Source organism: Bos indicus, chromosome 4 (genome assembly GCF_029378745.1).
Source record: "Bos indicus isolate NIAB-ARS_2022 breed Sahiwal x Tharparkar chromosome 4, NIAB-ARS_B.indTharparkar_mat_pri_1.0, whole genome shotgun sequence".
Classification (NCBI taxonomy): domain Eukaryota; kingdom Metazoa; phylum Chordata; class Mammalia; order Artiodactyla; family Bovidae; genus Bos; species Bos indicus.
The window spans coordinates 68737128-68760795 of record NC_091763.1 but is presented as its reverse complement, the minus strand read 5'-3'; the positions used below and the strand labels follow the sequence as shown (position 1 = coordinate 68760795).

The following is a 23668-nucleotide window of genomic DNA, read 5'->3' as shown; positions in this document are numbered from 1 at the left end:
ATTTTCCTCCATGGCTTAAATTGTCTTTCCATCTGGAGGCTTGCGATTTCGAAAACAAATAGAAAAATTTTCTTTCTATATCCCTCCCCAAGGCAATAAAACTATAGATTTGATAGGAGGCAAGATTTGGGAAATTGGCAAGTTATAGAAGGAGAAAAATGGGCTTAAAAAATGGGTTAGCATCTCAAATATATTATCTTGTCATACAGATTGGCCTTTAAAGAAGTTAAGTTGGGAATGGACGAGATAAAATAGGGTGATGGCTGGGAGAAGATAGGGATAAAAGAAGGTTCACCTGGAATGAGTGTAATTGTGATTTTAAAAGCACAAGAGGGTCCCTTATCTAAAGAATCTTCCCTATGGATGCATAAAAACCTGCTATAACATGCTCATTTCTTCATGCTCAAAAGTTTTATTTTGAGAATCTCATACTTGGATTAAGTTTCTCAAAGTCACAGAGATTAATTTATTGACAATCAGTTTTTTTTCCCTGACTAGACTGTTGCCTGAGGGGTGGGGGTTGTTGAGTCTGGGAAGGGTACCTGAAAAGGTGGGGGAAGTATGGAAAAAGAAGGATTTAGGAAGGTGAATTTTGTTGACTATCAGTTTGTTAGAACTTGCTACATCACACAAACCAATCACAAAAATCAATTTTCACAATTTACTAATAAAATATAAATCACTTTATAAAGATGCTCAGCATAAATACTTAGCAATAAATTCATTTTTTCCTTTTGTCCTCATGGCAGGATCAGCATGGCCATGGTCTCTTCTGGGAATAAAGTAATTTTTTGTCTAGGAAACCCAATGCTAAATAGCAATAAATCATCATTAATTGGATTCTACAATCTAAACTGTATGTTACAGAAGAAATTCTAACCTTTATGCATCACAATTAACCTCAAGTAGCAGTCCAAAACTTCAGTATAACAAAGAGCTATATGGCAATAGCTGGTCAGAACTAAATTAACTCACTGAGGAAGTACTTAGGGAGAAGGAAAAATAATCTAGGTCTATGAAACTAAAGGAAATGTTATAATGGTTGCATTAACCTGTATCCAATCAGTAGAGAGAAACCAGAAAGTGATTTGAACAGAGAAAGTTTATTGTAAATAATTATTAACTATAACAGTGGATCATAGTACTAAGCTAGTGAGGAGTAAGGAGAACTCTAAAGATGCTAAGAATAGCAGATATAAGGAGCAGACACTATGCCCATGACTGAGATACATATTCCAGTAGGAGGATTTTCAGGGCTGAAACCCAGACCTTAGAGAGGCCATGGCTATGGGTCACTAAATGAAGAAGTTCCCCAGAGAATCTCACAGAGAAGATCCTGTGTTACTGAGGAGGTAGAACTTGCTGGAAATTCACCCTCTGGAATGTGCCAGAGATTTACCTTCTGGACATCTATGTCAAACTTGCTGAAAACCAGCCTTCTTCATCTTGCTGGAAATATGCCTTTTGGAACTTGCCAAAATCTGCCCTCTAGGATCAGGGGAAAGTTTGAGTAAACTCCGGGAGTTAGTGATGGACAGGGAGGCCTGGCATGCTGTGGTTCATGGGGTTGCAAAGAGTCGGACACGACTGAGCAACTGAACTGAACTGGACTGAATGTATTACAATGAGCATGTAATGAGGCTCAAGGTCTTACTGGAAGTGAAATCTTGTACCATCTTGCACCTATTTGGTTTTAATCACTTTTCATCATGTCCTACGACTATATCATTCTTTTACATGTTGTGTCCTGCCCCCATCCCTCCTGTTTCACTCATTTCAGTTCAGTTCAATTGCTCAGTTATGTCCAACTCTTTGCCAACCCATGGACTGCAGCATGCCAGGCTCCTCTGTCCATCAGCAATTCCCAGAGCTTACTCAAAGTCATGTCCATTGAGTCGGTGATGCCATCCAACCAACTCATCCTCTGTTGTCCCTCTCTCCTCCTGCCTTCAATCTTTCCCAGCATCAGGTTAGATCATTTTCCAGTGAGTCTGTTCTTTGCATCAGGTGGCCAAAATATTGGAGTTTCAGCTTCAACATCAGTCCTTCCAATGAATATTCAGGATTGATTTCCTTTACAATTGGCTGGTTTGATCTCCTTGCAGTCCAAGGAACTCTTAAGAGTCTTCTCCAACACCACGGTTTAAAAGCATCAGTTCTTTGGCACTCAGCTTTCTTTATACTCCAACTCTCACATCCATACATGACTACTGGCAAAACCATAGCTTTGACTATATGGACCTTTGTTGGCAAACTAATGCCTCTGCTTTTTAATATGCTGTCTAGGTTCATCATAGCTTTTCTTCCAAGGAGCAAGTGTCTTTTAATTTAATGGCTGTAGTCACCATCTGCAGTGATTTTGGAGCCCCCAAAAATAAAGTTTGTCAGTGTTTCCATTGTTTCCCCATCTTTTTGCCATGAAGTGATCGGACCAGATGCCATGATCTTAGTTTTCTGAATGTTGACCTACAAGCCAGTTTTTCACTCTCCTCTTTCACTTTCATCAAGAGGCTCTTTAGTTCTTCTTCACTTTCTGCCATAAGGGTGGTGTCATCTGAATATCGAGGTTATTGATATTTCTCCTGGCAATCTTGATTCCAGCTTGTGCTTCTTCCAGTCCAGCGTTTCTCATGATGTACTCTGCATATAAGTTAAATAAGCAGGGGGACAATATACAGCCTTGACGTACTCCTTTTCCTCTTTGGAACCTGTCTGTTGTTCCATGTCCAGTTCTAACTGTTGCTTCCTGACCTGCATACAGATTTCTCAGGAGGCAGGTCAGGTAGTCTGGTATTCCCACCTCTTTCAGAATTGTCCACAGTTTATTATGATCCACACAGTCAAAGGCTTTGGCATAGTCAATAAAGCAGAAATAGATGTTTTTCTGGAGCTCTCCTGCTTTTTCAATGATCCAGCGAATGTTGGCAATTTGATCTCTGGTTCCTCTGCCTTTTCTAAATCCAGCTCGAACATCTGGAAGTTCATGGTTCATGTATTGCTGAAGCCTGGCTTGGAGAATTTTGAGCATTTCTTTACTAGCGTGTGAGATGAGTGCAATTGTGCGGTAGTTTGAGCATTCTTTGGCACTGCCTTTCTTTGGGATTGGAATGAAAACTGACCTTTTCCAGTCCTGTGGCCACTGCTGAGTTTTCCAAATTTGCTGGCATATTGAGTGCAGCACTTTCACAGCATCATCTTTTAGGATTTGAAATACCTCAACTGGAATTCCATCACCTCCACTAGCTTTGTTCGTAGTGATGATTTCTAAGGCCCACTTGACTTCACATTCCAGGGTGTCTGGCTCTAGGTGAGTGATCACAGTTTTGTAATTTTCTGGGTCGTGAAGATCTTTTTTGTACAATTCTTCTGTGTAATCTTTCCACCTCTTCTTAATATCTTCTGCTTCCTAATATCTTCTGTTAGCTCCATAACATTTCTGCCCTTTACTGAGCCCATCTTTGCATGAAATGTCCCCTTGGTATCTCTAATTTTCTTAAAGAGATCTCTAGTCTTTCTCATTCTATTGATTTCCTCTATTTCTTTGCATCGATGGCTGAGGAAGGCTTTCTTATCTCTCTTTTCTATTCTTTGGAACTCTGCATTCAAATGGGTATATCTTTCCTTTTCTCATTTTCTTTTCACTTCTCTTCTTTTCACAGCTATTTGTAAGGCCTCCTCAGACAGCCATTTTGCTTTTTTGCATTTCTTTTTCTTGGGGATGGTCTTGATCCTTGTCTCCTTTACAATGTCACTAACCTCCATTCATAGTTCATCAGGCACTGTTTATCAGATCCAGTCCCTTAAATCTGTTTCTCACTTCCACTGTGTAGTCATAAGGGATTTGAAATAGGTCATAGCTGAATGGTCTAGTGGTTTTCCCCACTTTCTTCAATTTAAGTCTGAATTTGGCAATAAGGAGTTCATGATCTGAGCCACAGTCAGCTCCCAGTCTTGTTTTTGCTGACTCTATAGAGCTTCTCCATCTTAGGCTGCAAAGAATATAATCAATCTGATTCCGGTGTTGACCATCTTGTGATGTCCATGTGTAGAGTTTCTCTTGTGTTGTTGGGAGAGGGTGTTTGCTATGACTACTGTGTTCTTTGGCAAAACTCTGTTAACCTTTGCCCTGCTTCATTCTGTACTCCAAGGCCAAATTTGCCTGTTACTCCAGGTGTTTATTGACTTCCTACTTTTGCATTCCAGTCCCCTACAATGAAAGGGACATCTTTTTGGGATGTTAGTTCTAAAAGGTCTTGTAGGTCTTCATAGAACTGTTCAACTTCAGCTTCTTCAGCGTTACTTTTTGGGGCATAGAATTGGATTACCGTGATATTGAATGGTTTGCTTTGGAAATGAACAGAGATCATTCTGTTGTTTTTGAGGTTGCATCCAAGTACTTCATTTCAGATTCTTTTGTTGACTATAATGGCTACTCCATTTCTTCTAAGGGATTCCTGTCCACAATAGTAGATATAATGGTCATCTGAGTTAAATTCCCCCATTCCAGTCCATCTTAGTTCGCTGATTCCTAGAATGTCAACTTTCACTCTTGCCATCTCCGGTTTGATCGCTTCCAATTTGCCTTGATTCATGGACCTAACATTCCAGGTTCCTATGCAATATTGCTCTTTACAGCATCGGACCTTGCTTCTATCACCAGTCACATCCACGATTGGGTGTTGTTTTTGCTTTGGCTCGATCTCTTCATTCTTTCTGGAGTTATTTCTCAACTGATTTCCAGTAGCATATTTGGCACCTACCGACCTGGGGAGTTCATCTTTCAGTGTCCTATCTTTTTGCCTTTTTATTGTTCATGGGGTTCTCAAGCCAAGAATACTGAAGTGGTTTGCTATTCCCTTCTCCAGTGGACCACATTCTATCAGACCTCTCTACCATGACCTGTCTGTTTTGCAGGGCCCCACATGGCATGGCTGCGTGGCACAGGAGCTAATGTAATACATTAGCATAAGCTAAATGACATAATCAGTAGCACCTTGACAGTTGGAAGACAACCATCAATAATCAAGAAGTGAGCCATGGCTCAATTCCTGGAAATCTCTGCCTCCTTCCCCAAAATAGTTGGAATAATCATCCCACTCGGTAGTTTGTAAAATTACCCAGCCCCCAAAAACTAACTATCCCATATTTCAGGGTCTCTTGCCTTCTGAGATGGCCCACAGTCTGTCTGTGGAGTGTGTTTCTTTCTAAATAAGTCTACTTCTTACCTATCTCTTTATCTCTCAATGGTTTCTTTTTGTGATGAGACATAAAGAACTGGGTTTCATTAAGTCTTGAGTCCAGGTGTGCAATCTCAATGAAAGGACCATGGGTTCAAGTCCCAGGTGGGATTCTGGCTGGGTTCAAGTCCCCAGCCACAGGTTCAAGTCCCATCTAAGGTGCACAGTTTCTTTCACAAGTGCATGCTCACAGAGCAGGTAAAAGGGCAAATTTAGAATCGAGAGGCAATGAATTGATAATTTATACAGCAATAATCTCCAAATTCCATCCTCTACCCCAATTTTTAGGCCTCTCAAACATGTTTTATGAAGCAGACTGGGTATCAATCAGGTAAATAGCCAAACTCTCCAGTCACAAGCAAAATACAAATTCCTTTTCATGGATCTCTTGAGATATAGTGAAATCATGGGATGTGAGCAAACACCTGGTTAGAATCCATGAAACGTGCATAAATATTATGGTGGACTTGCCTGTCTGGAGCACATTATGCACATTATGATGTTAATGCAACTTTTTTGTTGTGATGAAGCAGCATTCAGAACAATGGCGTATAGGATAGGTGGGAAATGATGGAGTCACATATAAACAATTCTTTTTAGTGAAATGTTTGGCTGTGGAGGTGGACAAAAAAGCTGTAGTTGGAGGGCAATGTGAAGCTGGGGAATTAAAAACAATTTTCCAGGTGGCGCTAGTGGTAAAGAACCTGCTTGCCAATGCCAGAGAGGTAAGAGATGCAGGTTCAATCCCTGGGTCAGGAAGATCCTTTGGAGGAGGGCATGGAAGTCCACTCCAGTATTCTTGCCTGGAGAATCCCACGGACAGAGGAGCCTGAAGGGTTACAGTCCATAGAGTCACAAAGAGTCAGAAAGAACTGAAGCGACTTAGTACACACACATACAGGTAAATTATAGAGCCTTGAGCAAGTGGAAAAGACAAGGGAAAAGATCCAGTGGAGATAGAGGGCTAGGTTATAAGAGAGATAATGTAGAGTTCCTGAGAAGGTGGGAGGGGACAGGATCTGTGGAACTGAAAACACATTTCGGCCTAAAACTTTGATTTAGACTTTGTTTAAATTACAATTTTAGAAGATGGTCTTAGTAACATTTTATTAATTAGTAAATAACTAATAATTAATAAAATAACTTTATTGATTTTAATTATCATTGCTATGTAAAGTGACTCAAAGAATAAAGGTATGTGATGAAAAACACAGAGAAATAGACCTTGTTGACATAAGTACCTTAAGAATTCAAAATATTGTGCTGACAATTCCTTTTCTCAGTAAGATAAGGAAGAAAGGTTAGAGATTATTTACATACCAGTGACCTCTCCCTTGCACAGGGAACAAAGAATACTGTTAGGAGCCAGATGGGGGCAAAGGTCTTACTAAAGTATAAACCTCTGCAGGCTCTGTTCTTTAATATCATAAATTATATAGTTTCTCAATATCACAAATTACATAGTTTCCCTTTTTGATCGTGCAAGAAACTTCTCAAAACATTCAATTTTAACTTCAAAGGTTTTGCTTAGTATTCCCAGACAAAACTTTTAGTGGTAAAGAGTATGATGACCACAGAGTCTGTAAATGTGTTTGGGGAAATTGCTCTTAAATCTGCAAGATGAAAAATCAAGGGCTTTTAGAGTATTGGAAAAAATGTTAATGAAATGATAGTCCATGGACTCTGAGTTGGATAATGAGGGAAGTATTAAAAGGAGAAAGCATAAAGAGATACTGAGGTCTTTGAAAAATAGTTACAGTGGCTATATTTGTATAAGCAAGTTAGAGGAATAGGAAGTTTTCATCAGAGAGCAGGATCCTTGATCATGAAGGTGAAAGAATGGGTGATGGTAAGGCCCAAGGTATGAGCATGGAAATAGGTATCTGGACTAGAGTGGAGGAGATTATTAGAGATGAGGGATTCAAGAAATTTTAAGGTCAAGGTGTTACTCTTTTAATTTTAATGTCATCCAAAAAAACACGGAGAGGCTTGGAATAGAAAGGGAGGCTGTGCTGTGAAGGTAACAGTCTTCAATGAACGAGGTAGAGTGACTTGGAGATCAGCATGAAACCGTTTGCAATTCTGAAGTGGTTTGCCATTCTCTTCTCCAGTGGACCAATTTGTCAGAGCTCTCCATCCATCTGTCTTGGGTGGCCCTACATGGATGGCATGGCTCATAGTTTCGTTGAGTTAAGACAAGGCTGTGGTCCATGTGATCAGATTGGTTAGTTTTCTGTGATTGTGGTTTTCAGTCTGTCTGCCCTCTGATGGAGAAGGATAAGAGGCTTATGGAAGCTTCCTGATGGGAGAGACTGACTGAGGGGGGAACTGAGTCTTGTTCTGATGGCGGGGCCATGCTCAGTAAATTTTTAATCCAATTTTCTGTTGATGGGTGCAGCTGTGTTCCCTCCCTGCTATTTACTGGGGCCAAACTATGGTGGAGGTGATGAAGATAATGGCAACTTCTTTCAAAAGATCCCATGCATGTACTGCTACACTCACTGCCCCCAACCCTGCAGCAGGCCACCACTGACCCACCCCTCTGCTGGAGACTCCCAGGCAAGTCTGGGTCAATCTCTTGTGGGGTCACTGCTCCTTTCTCCTGGGTCCTGGTGAACACAAGGTTCTGTTTGTGCCCTCCAACAGTCTATTTCCCAATCCTGTGTAAGTTCTGGCAGCTCTGTGGTGGGGTTAATGGCAACCTTCTCCAAGAGGGCTTTGCCATACCCAAGTCTGCTGCACCCAGAGCCCCTGTCCCTGTGGCAGTTCACTGCTGACCCGTACCTCCACAGGAGACACTCAAACACAGTTCTGTCTCAGCCTCTGTGGAGTCCCTAGGTCCTGGTGCACACAAGGTTTGTTTGAGTCCTCTGACCTCTCTGGCGGGAATGGGGTTTAATTCTAAAGGAGAATTTGCCCCTATTATTGTCTTGCTGGGGCTTCCCCTTTGCCCTTGGGCATGGGGTATCTCCTCACAGCCACTCCAGTGAAGTACAGCCGCCGCTCTAGCACCTACCATATTGCTGGGGTTTCTTTGACCTTGGACGTGGGATATCTCCTCATGGCCACTCCAATGCTACGCAGCCATTGCTCCAGCTGTGAAAAGAAGAGAAGCGAAGAGCAAAGGAGGAAAGGAAAGATATACCCCTTTGGGTGCAGAGTTCCAAAGAATAGCAAGGAGAGATAAGAAAGCCTTCCTCAGTGATCAGTGCAAAGAAATAGAGGAAAGCAATAGAATGAGAAAGATTAGAGATCTCTTCAAGAAAATTAGAGATACCGTGGGAACATTTCATGCAAAGATGGGCACAATAAAGGACAGAAATGATATGGACCTAACAGAAGCAGAAGATATTAAGAAGAGGTGGCAAGAATACACAGAAGAACTATACAAAACAGATCTTCACGACCCAGATAACAACGGTGCTGTGATCACTCTCCTAGAGCCAGACTTCCTGGAATATGAAGTCAAGTGGGCCTTAGAAAGCATCACTACAAACAAAGCTAGCAGAGGTGATGGAATTCCAGTTGAGGTATTTTAAATCCTGAAAGATGATGCTGTGAAAGTGCTACACTCAATATGCCAGCAAATTTGGAAAACTCAGCAGTGGCCACAGGACTGGAAAAGGTCAGTTTTCATTCCAATCCTAAAGAAAGGCAGTGCCAAAGAATGCTTAAACTACCACACAATTGCACTCATCTCACGCTAGTAATGCTCAAAATTCTCCAAGCCAGGCTTCAATAGTACGTGTACCGTGAATTTCCAGATGTTCAAGCTGAATTTAGAAAAGGCAGAGGAACCAGAGATCAAATTGCCAACATCCACTGGATCATCGAAAAAGCAAGAGGGTTCCAGAAAAACGTCTATTTCTGCTTTATTGACTATGCCAAAGCCTTTGTATGGATCACAACAAACTGGAAAATTCTTCAAGAGATGGGAATATCAGACCACCTGACCTGCCTCCTGAGAAATCTGTATGCAGGTCAGGAAGCAACAGTTAGAACTGGACATGGAACAACAGACTGGTTCCAAATAGGGAAAGGAGTACGTCAAGGCTGTATATTGTCCCCCTGCTTATTTAACTTATATGCAGAGTACATCATGAGAAATGCTGGGCTGGATGAAGCACAAGCTAGAATCAAGATTGCTGGGAGAAATATCAATAACCTCAGATATGCAGATGACACCACTCTTATGGCAGAAAGTGAGAAGAACTAAAGAGCCTCTTGATGAAAGTGAATGAGGAGAGTGAAAAAGTTGGCTTAAAGTTCAACATTCAGAAATCTAAGATCATGGCATTTGGTCCCATCACTTCATGGGAAATAGATGGGGAAACAATGGAGACACTGACAGACTTTATTTTGGGGGGCTCCCAAATCACTGCAGATGACGACTGTAGTCATGAAATTAAAAGACGCTTACTCCTTGGAAGATAAGTTATGACCAACCTAGACAGCATATTAAAAAGCAGAGACATTACTTTGCCAGCAAAGATCTGTCTAGTCAAGGCTATGGTTTTTCCAGTGGTCATGTATGAATGTGAGAGTTGGACTGTGAAGAAGGCTGAGCGCCAAAGAATTGATGCTTTTGAACTGTGGTGTTGGAGAAGACTCTTTGAGAGTCCCTCAGACTGCAAGGAGATCCAACCAGTCCATCCTAAAGCAAATCAATCCTGAATATTCACTGGAAGTACTGATGTTGAAGCTGAAACTCCAGTACTTTGGCCACCTGATGCAAAGATCTGACTCATTAGAAAAGACCCTGATGCTGGGAAAGATTGAAGGCAGGAGGAGAAGGGGACGACAGAGGATGAGTTGTTTGGATGGCACCACTGATTCAATGGACATGAGTTTGAGTAGGCTCTGGGAGTTGGTGACGGACAGGGAAGACTGGCGTGCTGCAGTCCATGGGGTTGCAAAAAGTCGGACACGACTGAGCAACTGAACTGAACTGATGAAACTGTTTACCTCAGATTGGGACTTGAACTAATGTGGTAGGACTATGTGTTAGTCATTCAGTAGTGTCCAACTCTATGTGACCCCATGGACTGTAGCCTGCCAGGTTCCTCCGTCTGTTTAATTCTCCAGGCAAGAATATTAGAATGGGTTGCTGTTCCCTTCTCCAGGGGATCTTCCCAACCCATGGATTGAACCTGGGTCTCCTGCATTGCAGGAGTATTCTTTACCATCTGAACCACCAGGATTGGGGCCCAGCCAAAAACCCTGCTTGGGAGTTGAACTCATGTGGCTGGACGTTGAACCCAGTCAAAACTGAATTCTTCCAACTCAGGTCCTCCAACTGAGATGACAGACATTGTTTTAGGACCTAATGAAGCTCAGGTTCTAGACAAAGTATTAGGTAAGATGTAGGTTTATTCAGAGAGACAAACACTCCACAGACAGAGTGTGGGCCATTGCAGAAGGCCAGTGCAGCCTCTACATGTGGTGGGGTTAGATTTTATAGGCTGGGTAATTTCATAGGCTAATGAGTTTGAGGATTTTTCCAAACATTTTTAGGACGAGGGGGAGATTTCCAGGAATTGAGTCACAGCCGACTTTTTGATCTTTGATAGTGAGTCTTGGAACTGTCATGGCACCTCTGGGTGTATCGCTTAGCTTGCTGATGTGTTACAATGAGCATATATTGAGAATCAAGGTCAGGTCGAAGTTGGCTTGTCTGTCATCTTGGACCCATTTGATTCTAATCAGCTTATGTTGTGTCCTTGGGCTATGTCATGCTTTCAAAGATTGTGCCTTGCCCCCTTCCGTCCTGTTTCAAGCAGACAACAGCAACAACAAGGGCAGAGGGAGTTTAACTGGTTGGCATGCAACTCAAAGGAGCAAAGTTTTATAGAAACATTTGGGAGAGTAATGATAGGCGAACTATAAGGAGTGAGAGAATATCAACTATCTCCTAGCATAGGGTAGAGGAAGTACACCACGCTACTTTAGAGTGTTTGAATTTTCTGTTTAACCAAAATCTACCATTGTTCAAATCTCGTCTTTAAAAGCACTTTTTAAAAAAAGGTTTACATATCTATCAGTTTTCTAAGGAAAGGATAGTGTTTAGCAATGGGTACCTTTAATACCAATGTAAGTCATTGTTTCAAAAGATGAAGACAATTCATTTTACATGCTTTCAAAACCAATAATGACACTTCTATAACACGCCTTTGTGAATTTGTTTCTAATTTTCAATCCATGTTGTACCACCTAATTGTTCCGTTTGTTCCCATTTTTAGATTTAAAAAAGATTTCCTTATTTATTTATTTTTATGGCTGTGCTGGGTTTTTGTTGCTGTGCATGGGCTTTCTCTAGTTTCCCAGAGCTGGGGCTACTCTCTGGTTGCAGTGCACAGACCTCACGTTGCGCTGGTTTCTCTTGTTGTGGAGCATGGACTCTGGGGTGCTTGGGTTACAGTAGTTATGGCACGCGGGCATGTGAATCTTCCCGGAGCAGGGATCACACCCATGTCCTCTGCATTGGCAGGTAGATTCTTAATCACTGGAACCACCAGAGAAGCTCTTCATTTGTGCCCTTTTAATTATTCTCTCTACATAAGCCCTTTCAGATCCTGTTACTCTTTCAGAGCTTAGAGTCCAGTTTTTTAGCCAAATAATAGCAATAATAATAATTACCAATCTTTCTTTCCACTTTACTTCTAGGAGTCCATTTCCTACATATCTAACACTTTGCTGTCCCATCTTATAATATCTTGATTAGATTTAAAACAGCTTTAGGGAAGAAACTGTGGATTATTCTTTGCTTTCCTCAGAGTATATAGTATTAACATAACCAAGAGCACATAGTAAATGACCAAAAAGCACTTATCAAGAAGCATCCTGGCGTGGTAGGAAATGCAGAAACTTTGGGAGTGATAAATTTGAATTCAGCGTAAAAAGGGTTTGCCTTTTGGGGGATTATGGGCAAGTTATTTAACTTTCCTGAAGCCATATTCCCCTGCAAAATGAGGATAAAAATTTACAGGGTTGCTGTGAGGAAGGGAGGCAACCTAAGGACTTATGCAGGGACTGGGAAGCACTGTGTGCCCCACAGACAGCACTTATTATGATTTGTGAACAATCCTCTCCCTACCTGACTCCTCTGCCCAGGCTCTTATACCCTGACTTGACGTTTTCTTCCATGTCTTCAACAAAACCGTACTTAATAGTCTACATCTACCTCTACCAGGAGCAGTGTGTTGTTTACACAAGCATCTAAACTACTACTAGAAGGCTGCTACCAGTAATGCCAGTGAATACTGAACTTACCACATCATTTTCATCTGCAAAATGAGATTGGTACTCATCTGTAAAGATTCTTCTGAAATCTGTGATCAAGTGTGATATACAGAACCATACCAAGTTCAAAGATTTCAATATATACGAAACAAATCAGTCGGCAGATAATCAGACATCATTATCTTAAGTATGTGGAAGTAAAGTATACTGAAGAGGATTTTGTATCTTCTCAATTTAGGAGATGCTTCAACATTTGACTTGATCTCATTTACCATCCCTTCTTCATGGTGATGTTGCAAATTTTATCAAGAGCTTTACAGCAATGCAGGAATATAAGGAATTAGAACAGAATGTACTTGCTTCCGTGGAGTTAGGATTTAAACTGAATACTCTTAAGGCGGTAAGCTATATAACAAAGTGACTTTAGAAATTACAACTGGACAGAGAATACAGGGCAACCTACATTCACGCACACAGAATAACAGGTAACAAAAGCAGTTAACTCATAGAACTAGGTCATTGCTGGAACAAGAGGAAATAGAATCATAGAGCACTAGAACTGAAAATCTCCTAGGAGAAACCGAGATTTTACAGAGAACAAAATCCCTTAGTTAAGTAAGCACCGGACTGGTCTACCACCAGGAGTTGGGAAAGTGCCCAGGAGCGAGGGGCTACAGCAGCCCCAAGCGCGTGGTCCTCCTTTGCTTCTATGATTGTCTACTTTCCGAGCCACAGAATAACTGGGTTCGCTTAGATTTATAAACATCTAGGCAATGACACGGCACTAGTTCCTATATCTCTGGGCTACCCTTTCCACTTAACTGTTAAGTTACTTTTCAATTAAAATAATAATTAAAACGTCAAAAATGCATTATCTAAACGGATCCTGTTTTGTTGCCACAGGTATCTGAAAGCGGCGAAGCGGGAGAAAGCGGAGGAATAGCCGAGCCCATGGAACAGGCCGTTTCGGGTTTGTTAGGGTCCATGGGGTCGCTGAGGGTCGGACACGACTGAGCGACTTCACTTTCACTTTTCACTTTCATGCATTGGAGAAGGAAATGGCAACCCACTCCAGTGTTCTTGCCTGGAGAATCCCAGGGACGGGGGAGCCTGGTGGGCTGCCGTCTATGGGGTCGCACAGAGTCGGACACGACTGAAGTGACTTAGCAGCAGCAGCAGGAGCCTACAGTCTGCAGCTAGGGTAGTTAACCGCCGGGGGCAACCAGATTGATATTTCAGCGGTTAGGCCCGACCAACTCCTCGCGACGTCGGCGGCGGAAGGGGCGGGTCCATGGCAGGAAGTGGCGTTTCACCGGCTTTTGGCCTGTGGGGAGGTGTAGCCGGTCGGTAGAGGGAGGCTGTGGTGGCGGAAGAGCTTTGGAGGCTGATGGCGGCTGAAGCTCGGAAACCTGTTTAACACTCCACTCTTCCCGAGAGTTCCTCACTCGGTAAGCGCCTCTCCAAGCCCGCCCCTGCGCCTCGCGTGGGGTGGACGTCCCCTGGAGCTCTGTAGGGGCTCGTGATACGCCCCTCAATTCTGGAGTCTAGGGGCCTGACTAGTCTCGGGAATGGTCTCCGTAGTGACGATGCTGCCGAATGACGATGCTTTCCTTCCCGAGGACAAACCTTTCTTCCCGGACTGTGATTGTGACGGGAGTGTTTACGACTTTGGTTAGCAAAGGAGTTGGAAAAAGGGACGGGGGGGCCGGCCCACACGGCGGGGAGGCCCTAGGATAGGCCTTGGCGATTTAGGGGAGCCGTGTGGGGTGTGGGCCCTTTGGGGACGAGTAGCCAGAGACCCCCGGAAAAGAAAGTGCTTTGGCGGAGGCTCTACTCTATGGTGAGTGCTTAGTGGGTAACGTCTGGGCTGCTGGGGTAGGTAAGCTTAGGAAAACATCTAGGTCGTGTCGAAATGGGACACTCAGGTTTGCCCGTGCGGAGTGAAACCTGTGTTTTGTTTTGAGTCGCCAGTAGATTAGGAGGCGGGGACTCCATGCGCCGCGGGCCTTGGGCGGAGTTAGCTGTTTGTGCTCGATCTTCAAAGTCAACTGGGTTATAGAGTTAGTGAACACTTTTCTTGTCTGCTTATAAATAAATGACTGTCACGCCTTGTGCTCGAAGGGATCTTAAATCTTCCGAGAAGAGTCATGTTTGTCTATGCTTAGGCAACTTGTCCTGATTTCACAACACTCCCTCCCAACACCCCAGAGGTCCGCAGGTTGTGGACAAGTCCCGACAGGAGCTCGTCATTTTGGGGAATCTTTGCTAAGAGATTAGTATGCGTGTGTGTGTGTGTCCTGATAAACATATTACCTTATTGGTAATCATTTTATTTGAGAACGCCGTGACATTTGATTTTCTACATATATTTTAGGTTTTACGAAGTAGTTACGAATCGCTTTTGTGTCCGGGACAGGAAATTCTAAGTTTTCCACTCGCTAGTTGTAGAATAGCTGCATGCAGGAATTACTAATTGTAGTTTTGGAGCCCGATTCCAAAAGCGTTTAAAGAGATTATTAGAGTAACATGTAAATCTAAAAACAAAGTGGGCTAATTACCCTTGGGGTGCTATTCGGGTATGGAAAGGGGCCTTCGTTTTGTTCTTATCAAGGATAGAGTTGATTTCTTGAAAGAATACTTGATTAAGTTTTCTAGTCATTCCATTGTTAAATTGCACACCCCTGTTTATACAATTATGGCTGCAGCCATTTGCGTAGTAGTAACTGGTAAATATCCTTTACTTAACAAAATAACAGATATTTTGGAATTCTAAGTTTTGACCTTTTTTAATGATGTTAAATATTTTTGAAAGGTCTTAACCATGTTCCCTTTTTACTGCTTTGGGGGCATTGCCTCACATATGAAGTTTATTGGATTGCATTCTTTTGAAATTTAAATATTACTAAGTAAAATTTTGGCTATATCCACCTCTGGCCTTTTAAAGTTTAGTTTGTCTCAAACTCTTACAGGATGGCAAAGATTCCCTCCCCTCTAATAAAAAGTCAGTTTCACAGCTTTTTAGAAACCACCATTTAAAACAAAGTTAAGTGGTGTGCATGACACCTGGCAGAGTGTAATGAGTAGTGGTACTCAGCTGTAAGAGTTGTGGAGATTGGGAGGACTGTTAAGTGTGTAAACTGACAAATTGGTGGATTTGCTTCTGCCTTCCAGAAAGATCGCTGATAATTCTTTTCTGGTCTGTAAGCCAGCTGATATAGTCTTTGAGCTAAACTGTGAGTAATTGGAAGCAATTAGAATATTAGCTGTAGTTTTTCCCTTCAGATACTCAGTTTCTTCCCGAACTGTTTGGAGATAAGTTTGAAAGTTCATGTATAATTAACTGAAAATTAAAAAAAAAATTTTTTTACTAAGTATTTCAACCACTGTATGTAATGTGTTTCTATTGCAAGAGGTCATATGTGAGTTTTTATTACTAGTCTTTGTCTACTTTGGATTTACTAACTTTTATTATGGAAATTTTCAAAATACCCAAAAAGAGTTTAAGGACTCACTATTTTGCTAATCTGGGTTTATCACCCCTGGAGTTTTTTAAGGCAAATCCTGGACATCAGGATATTTCACCTATAATTTATCATCTTTAACTGGTAAGGACTTTGAAAAAAACACAATCACCATAATAATAGTATCACCTAGAATAAAATTATCTTATTTCTTTTTGAATTCTAAATGTTAGAATTAGCAAAGTATATAAAATATCCAAATTAGAAAGTTTGCTCTTCTGTACATTTAATGCACAGAAGTTCTTAGTATGGTCAACTTCCTACTTTATTTAATTAAGGTTTACACATTTTGGGCTAGTTAAGTAAAATGAGTATCAGAAGTCACTGGAAAAATGCTAGCAGAAAAGCCAGATCAGGCTTGGGCTTGAAAAAGTTCCAAGAGGAAGAACATAACACTGATATTCCCCCGCCCTCAGTTTATTTTAGCTACTTACCTGAGGGCCCACTGCATATTGTCTATTATTCCTTAGATATTGATGAGTCCTCAAAAATAACAAACATTGGATTTTAGACCAAAGACTTAACAGAGTTAAGTTTACAGCATAACACTTAAAAGGAACCCTAGAGATGTTAGGGAATAAAGTAGAAAATAGGGAAGAGGGCACTGCAGACGGCGTGTAAAAGTATTTCAGACTTTATTTCCCAGCCAGGCATGTCTTTTTTTTTTTTTTTTGAACTGTTCTCATGTATTTTTAATTTTTTACTTACGTAACATTGGTTTATTACATTAGTTTCATGTGTATAACATTTCTAATTCTGTATATACTACAGCTTGTTTACCACCAAAAATATAGTTTCCATCTGCCAGCATACAGTTGATCCCCTTTGCTCTTTCCATCCCCTTTACTCTTGTTCTTGGTAAGTCCGGTTTGGTTTATTTATTTATTTTTTGTTTGCCATATTTCTAGAGGTGTACTTTATAGAGAATGGGAAACGAAATTCGATATGGTAAAGCTATTCCTACTTTTGTGGTAGGCATTGTATTTCCTCTCTCCAGCTGAGGCTGAGTTTGTTCTTTTTCTCGTGCTATCAGTGAAGCTACACTTCCCACACACTACCACAAGGTGATGCAGTGACTCTGCACATTATTTCCCCATCGCATGGTGTGTGGGTCTGTGTGTGTGCCTGTGAATCATTGTGATGCATTAACATTCTCAGTGAATTTTAACGATTTTAAAAGGTTTACCATCTTTTCACTGCGTTTCTTATCTGTGTGAAGAATGAAACATAAACTGTATGGGAATTAGATATTTTACCGTTTAAAATGGGTCGATTCATGTAGTTACATTCAGATAACATTCATCCTTGTTAACTTTTTTATGAGTATAAGTTATATTGGAATTAAATTAATTTAAAAAGTAATGAGAATGAAGTGACTTCTGTAAAAATATTTCTGTAGTTATAGTCAGATTGAAATGTTTAAAAAGGTTAGTGTTGGAGAGAGATTAATGAAGGTTATTAATGGGATAATTGCAAATTATCTTACTCTAAAGATTTATAAGCATCATGAATATATTTAATATCTGATAGAGTTTTGTATTAAAAACTTGAATTTTGGGGAGAGAGTTTAAAAATGAAATTTCTTGTTAATGTATTTATTTAAAATAATGAAAATAGTACATTAAATATACTGGTAAAAATTCAATTGAATTAAAAGTTGAAGTTCTTTTAAGTCCTCTTTTCACACATAACTCATGAGTAAAGACGGTAGTGTGTGCTTTTTAGTCCCTTTGATACATTTATAAGCATATATACACATGTACATACATAAATACATATGTGTATTGTTGTTTTAGTTGCTAAGTTGAGTCTGACTCTTTTGCGGTCCCATGGACTATAAAAGACCAGGCTCCTTTGTCCATGGAATTTTCCAGGCAAGAATACTGGAGTGGGTTGCCATTTCCTTCTCCAGGGGATCTTCCTGACCCAGGGGTTGAACCTGTGTCTCCTGCTTTGGCAGGCAGATTCTTTACCATGAGCCACCTGGGACGCCCACATATGTGTATATACCTTTATGTTATTTTACATCTTAAAAGCTTTTCAGTGAAGTAAAAGTCTAATTATTGATTTTTAAACGCTCTTGTAATTGAGGTTAAACAAAAGTTTAACCTCCACTACCTTGTTGTATAACATATACTGCTTTGTTGATTTAGTTTACTTTAGGAAACATATTTAAGTTTTATGAAAAAAGTTTCATTCTTAAATGACTTTTAATGTACAACACGGGAAACTCACCCTAAGCTAACTTTGTTTTCTTCTTGCTGAGTATCTTCCTCAGAGAAACTTATACTCACTTTCTTCATAGAAAAACATTACTGATTCACTTGACTCAGTTTTGGTAGTTGTATCTAAAAGAGTTTGGTTCAGTTAATTTAGCTATAGTCTTTCTCATGGGTTTTTTTATAACAAGTAGTGAACATTTTTTCAAAACTGGAATCAAGGGCTTTTTGTTTTTTTTAGGAAGCCACTAAATTTGAAAGGAGATTATTATTAGTGGTTTCATTAACATTATGACATCTCTTTGGGCTCAGGTTTGCTCAGGCTATTCAAAGAAACAAAGTAATGAACACTTATTTTAGGAAGTTTCTAGTGTTGTGCTACCTTTTCATTTTCCTGAAGACTTTAGGTTGCCAGCTGGAGACTATTGACTGTTAAGTCTTTCTGTGAAGTAGGGTTGTTGGTAATAAAGCGTTTTTGTTAGTGCAGAGATACAGGAAATTTACTACTGAATGCATTCTCTTTACCTTAGAATCCTGGCAAACCTCAGGTGGGAGAGGCTGATAAGACATCCAGCCTGGTATTCTGCCACAGTGGCTTTCAGGTTCATGAATGACAGTCTCTTTGTGGGATGTCCAGTATATTGTATATCCTATAAGTACAAAGCAGTATCTTGACCATAACAGAAGCAGAGTAGAGACAAAAGGAAAATTGGGCATTTTCTGAAGTGTTATTTCAGAATTTTAAAGATGAGCTTTAGTATTTCAGATCAACAAAAGAAACGTGGAAAAGCATTTTATCCTAGATCTTTCTAGAAATAAGACTTCTTAGTAATTGTTAAAATGTGAGTAGTGTTGAGAATTCGCTGGTAGTCTACTGGTAAGGACTCTAATGCTTTCACTGCCTTGGCCAGGTTCAGTCCCTGGTCCAGGAACTAAGATCCTGCGAGCCTCACAGTGTGGCAAAAAAAAAAAAAAAAAAATGTGATTAGTGTTACTTCTGTAGAAACTTCATGGGTTTGTGAAGTAAATTAGAATAATTTGGTTAGCAAATGTCTTAACCCGGTTTTTCCCATTATTACAGAGATTCTTGTTTTGATGACTCAGAAGCAGGTGCCATTGTGTCAGTGGCAGTGTTTCCTGCGTGGTCCTGTAGAAACAACGGCTGAAGTGAGTCTGTGACACACTGTAGAGATATATTTTTTGAGTAAATTATATCATTTTTTCAAATGTAGAGCAAATAATTTGGAAAACATTTAGGTTTTGAAGATTTTTTTAGGCCGCTTTCACCATTCATCTGCTAGCAAGTGCTAAGTTAGTGAGCACTCACTGAATCTATAATAGATTCTCAACAGAATGTATTTCAGTGACACTATATATTTAAAAATACATGTATTTTTAATCAGTAACTGTATGGAAAGGATACAATAATCCTGGAATCAAGATAGAATGAAAGGGTAGAATTGTTGTAGGTAGAGATGAACAAGTAGGCCGAACTATTTCAAGTAGACCAACTGAGATTTTTACATCATTTGTGAGATTTGAACAAGTATGTACCAGAAGCCCAAGAAGACAGCCCAGGTCTGGGAATCTGTGAGAGCTGCTAATGGAGACTTAAATTGATGGTTTGAGTCATAGTCTAAATAGTAGTCCTCTGTGCTGGCTGTATACAGGATTAAGATTACTTTGAAGTGAAGTGAAGTCGCTCAGTCGTGTCTGACTCTTTGCGACCCCGTGGACTGTAGCCCACCAGGCTCCTCCATCCGTGGGATTCACCAGGCAAGAATACTGGAGTGGGTTGCCAATTCCTTCTCCAGGGGATCTTCCAACCCAGGGATTGAACCCAGGTCTCCCACGTTGCAGGCAGACGCTTTAACCTCTGAACCACCACTTTGGGAGGCTTAAAAAAAAATGTGTGTACACGAACTTGCATGCAGTGCCCAGGTCCCAAAAAGTCATTGTCTAAGACCCCTTAATGATTCTAATATGTAGCCGGGGTTCAGAAAACCTGGGGATCGTGAATGTGGGTCAGGAATGCATGACACAGAGGTTGACTAGGCTCTAGGTTACAGGAGCCTAGAACCTAACGTGGAGGGATACAATAGGTTGGATTAGGGAGGAAAGTGATGCAAGTTCAGGGGTTCAACATAGAAACACTGCTTTTGGTTTGCAAGAGAAGCAGAGGGCTAGGCTTTGCAGGAGAGGTGAAAGTTTGGTTTTTAAGTTTTTTTAACTCGTTGAACTTTCTGAAACATTTTGTAAATTAATTACTTCCCAGTTTGTGTTTTTATATTTAATCATATCTAAAGGAGTTCCAGTATTTAAGAAGTATGTCTTTTCAATAATTCTCTGAGAATATCCATGTAATTTACTTTTAAAGCTATATATTTTCTCAAGGTTTTTTCTTAGTTGGTATCATTAAATATGTATAATTTACTTGTTTCAGATTCACAATGACATCCTTTCAAGAAGTTCCATTGCAGACTTCCAACTTTGCCCATGTCATCTTTCAAAATGTGGCCAAGAGTTATCTTCCTAATGCACACTTAGAATGTCATTATACTTTAACTCCATATATCCATCCACATCCAAAAGATTGGGTTGGTATATTCAAGGTAAGAGAACTTTCTGCATATTTCTTCCATGTAGGCACTCTTTATTTTCTTCTTAAGAGGTTCACAATTAGTTTATACTTGTCTTAGCTCTACGTTAAGGATTATTTTTATAAATGTCAAATGTAAAACATTATGCAAACTTGAAATATTTAATAGTGCAGGGTAGTGTACAACAAATGTTAGGAACTTCAGTTCACCAGACTTGCCTCTCTGTGATCAAAAGGTTTGACTTAAAATTCTTTTCAAATTTTTTTCTCCCATTTTCTCCATTCCTTACCTTAAAAAGGTGATCTTTTCCTTTGGATTGCTATATCATTTACGGTTTTGTCATTTGTAATTAATTTTGTACAGCTCTACAGCTGTGTTACTATCTTTTCTGTTGTCCCACATTGTTAAAATATTCCTCATATTGTCCCATGCTTTAATAAGAGTATTCTGTTTTACATGACTAGTAATTTCATTGATGGCAAGAGTCCTAGTTCTAATATTTTGCCATTATGTGTTACATTTAGTTGAAAATTACACTGAGATGATCATTACAGTGGTGGAAGTTTTTTGGCAATTTCAAGTCTTCAGAATGTAATGGAGAACCAGAAAATAAGAATGTGCTTTGAGCAAAGTAATGCTGTAAATGTACAGGTAGTAAAACTTACTTTTCTCTTGGGTTATTCTAGATTCTCCCTTGGAAGCAATTTTTATTTTAGATATGACTTGTTAAAACCAAGACCAGTAGGTATTGAAATTTTAATTGTGTGGTCTATATAAGTTAAATAGTAAAGTAGAAAGAAATAAAAGTAGCTGCTAGAATTAGGTACATTGAGAGTATCAAGTAGTCAAAGTCTGTCCTAATAGAGTGAGGAGGGCAGAAAAACTGTATGGGACAAAACAAAGTTCTGGCCTTTAATGACATTTCAGTACCTTTTTGAATCTCTCATCCCTTGGCATTGCTGGATTGGTGAGTTGTTTACTCTGTTTTCTTTAGGCTAGTCAAAATCCAATATGAAGATACATTTATTATAAGCTTGTTATGAAATCAATATCATTTTTAATTTTATGTAAGAGATGAATAACAAGTTAAAGACACTAAGAATTGGTATTTTCTTAAAGAGTGAGACAGAGAGGAAGAATAGAACAGGGAAATGAGATTGAGGGAAGAAAAGGGCATTCCTGGCAAGAAAATGGCATAAGCAAAGGCACAGGGGTGAGAATGTTAATGAGAATGAGTTAGTGAAGTGGAGGGAGATGAAGTTAGTGAAGTGGAGGGAGATGAAGTGTCCGTCTTTGATGGAAGACCTTCAGTGTTAAGCTAAGTAGTTTGCAGACTTTTCATTATGTGCAGTGAGAAGTCTGCATATGTTGGCTGATGGGTGATAAATTGTATTTCAAGAAGATAAATCTTTACTTTTTTTTTTCAGACTACTTATTTTTGTCTTCTGGTCCCCCCTCCCATTTTTTGTTAATAACCTATTGTTTACGCCAAAAGTTTATGACCATCTCATCAGATTCAGCCGAACACAATCGTGTCAGTTTTACTGCCTGTTTCCACATTTTTAATATCACTGCTGTAATTCATGCCCTCCTTATCTCCTTCTAAGACGATTGCAGTAGGTTTCCTGTTTTCCGTGCTTTCATAATGCCACTCCTCAATTTTATCTGTTCTGCAAAATGCTCTATATATAATAGAAAATGAAAATCTGAACATATCTTCCTCTTGTTTAAGTGGCTTTTCATCCTCTGTGGGATAATGTCAAGACCAAATAACTTAGGGTGCCAAATAGGGCTCCTTTATAAGACCTGATTTATAGCTTCCTTTTTTACATTGCCTGCTTATTTTTGGCTATCATATTGCTAATGTATTGTCTCTTGTGCACTCCAAGGACTGTTAACTCTTTTTTAAGCAGTAGTACTTACATAAATAAATAATAAATAAATTTGAGTAGAATACCCTTTCCATCTTTTTGCCTGGATGATACTTACTCAGTGGGAAGTTTAAGCATGTAGTAAAAACTTCAAACTGTACAGGAAAAACTCAGGAAAAAAAAATCATGTTTTAATACTATTACCTAGCAATAAGCATTGTTAACATATTGGTATATATCTGTAAATAATAATTATACTTTGTCTATAAAAAGTATACACATATGCTGTTGCTGCATTGTGAAATTCATGGAAATGTTTCTAAATATTTACCATTAAACAGTCCTTAATACAGACTGTATTTTTTTAAAATTTTGTGTCCATTTATTTCATAGGGTAAGTTCTTGGAAAAGGAATTACGATGTTTATGGCATTGAATGTTTTTAAATACTAGATATGTACTGCATATTGCTGTCTAGAATGATTTTGATGGATATATTGACAAGGCAGGCAGGGAGAAACAGCCTAGATTGTACCTGTAAGGGGAAGGAATGAAGGGAAAGTGTATTGTGTGTTTTAGAAAATCTTAATTTAATTTTCCTGGGACAGGTACCAGTTTTAGAAAATGAATGGGAAAAGTTTGTTTTAATATTTAGCTGAGGAATAACTTTTAAGCAGAGAGTAATAGAGTTTAGAAGTGAACTTTAATCTTACAGTGCTGAATAAGATAAATTGGAATTAGAATTTTAGAGAATGTTTAGACCATCTTAATTTCTAGGTGAGATAATGCAGGCCTTTGAGAAGGGGATCAATTCTGGGTAATAATCCATAGGAAGCATCTATAAGGTTTGTCAGCAGTTAACTGAATGTATTGAGACTGAAACTCATTCATTAAATATCCTCAGTGAGGAGGAGCAAGGTCATGTGCTGAGTTGGGATGAGGAGTGGGGCTGTGGGTGGGGATCTTGAGTATGGAGAAGATT

At 39.7% G+C, this 23668-nt stretch overlaps 1 protein-coding gene across 5 annotated transcripts in view; it reads left to right on the top strand.

Moving 5' to 3' along the window:
* The first annotated feature begins 13770 nt into the window (after positions 1–13770).
* Positions 13771–23668, top strand: part of TAX1BP1 (Tax1 binding protein 1) — an 84148-nt gene continuing 74250 nt past the window's right edge. For 4 of the 5 annotated variants that reach the window (XM_019958840.2, XM_019958839.2, XM_019958837.2 and 1 more), the window contains exons 1-3: positions 13773–13924; positions 19298–19383; positions 20660–20828. In XM_019958840.2, coding sequence (XP_019814399.2) covers positions 20667–20828 — 162 coding nt within the window. In that variant the 5' untranslated portion in view covers positions 13773–13924; positions 19298–19383; positions 20660–20666. Of the gene's footprint in view, positions 13925–19297; positions 19384–20659; positions 20829–23668 lie in introns of all 5 variants that reach the window. The other variant, XM_019958838.2, reaches the window with a different exon arrangement.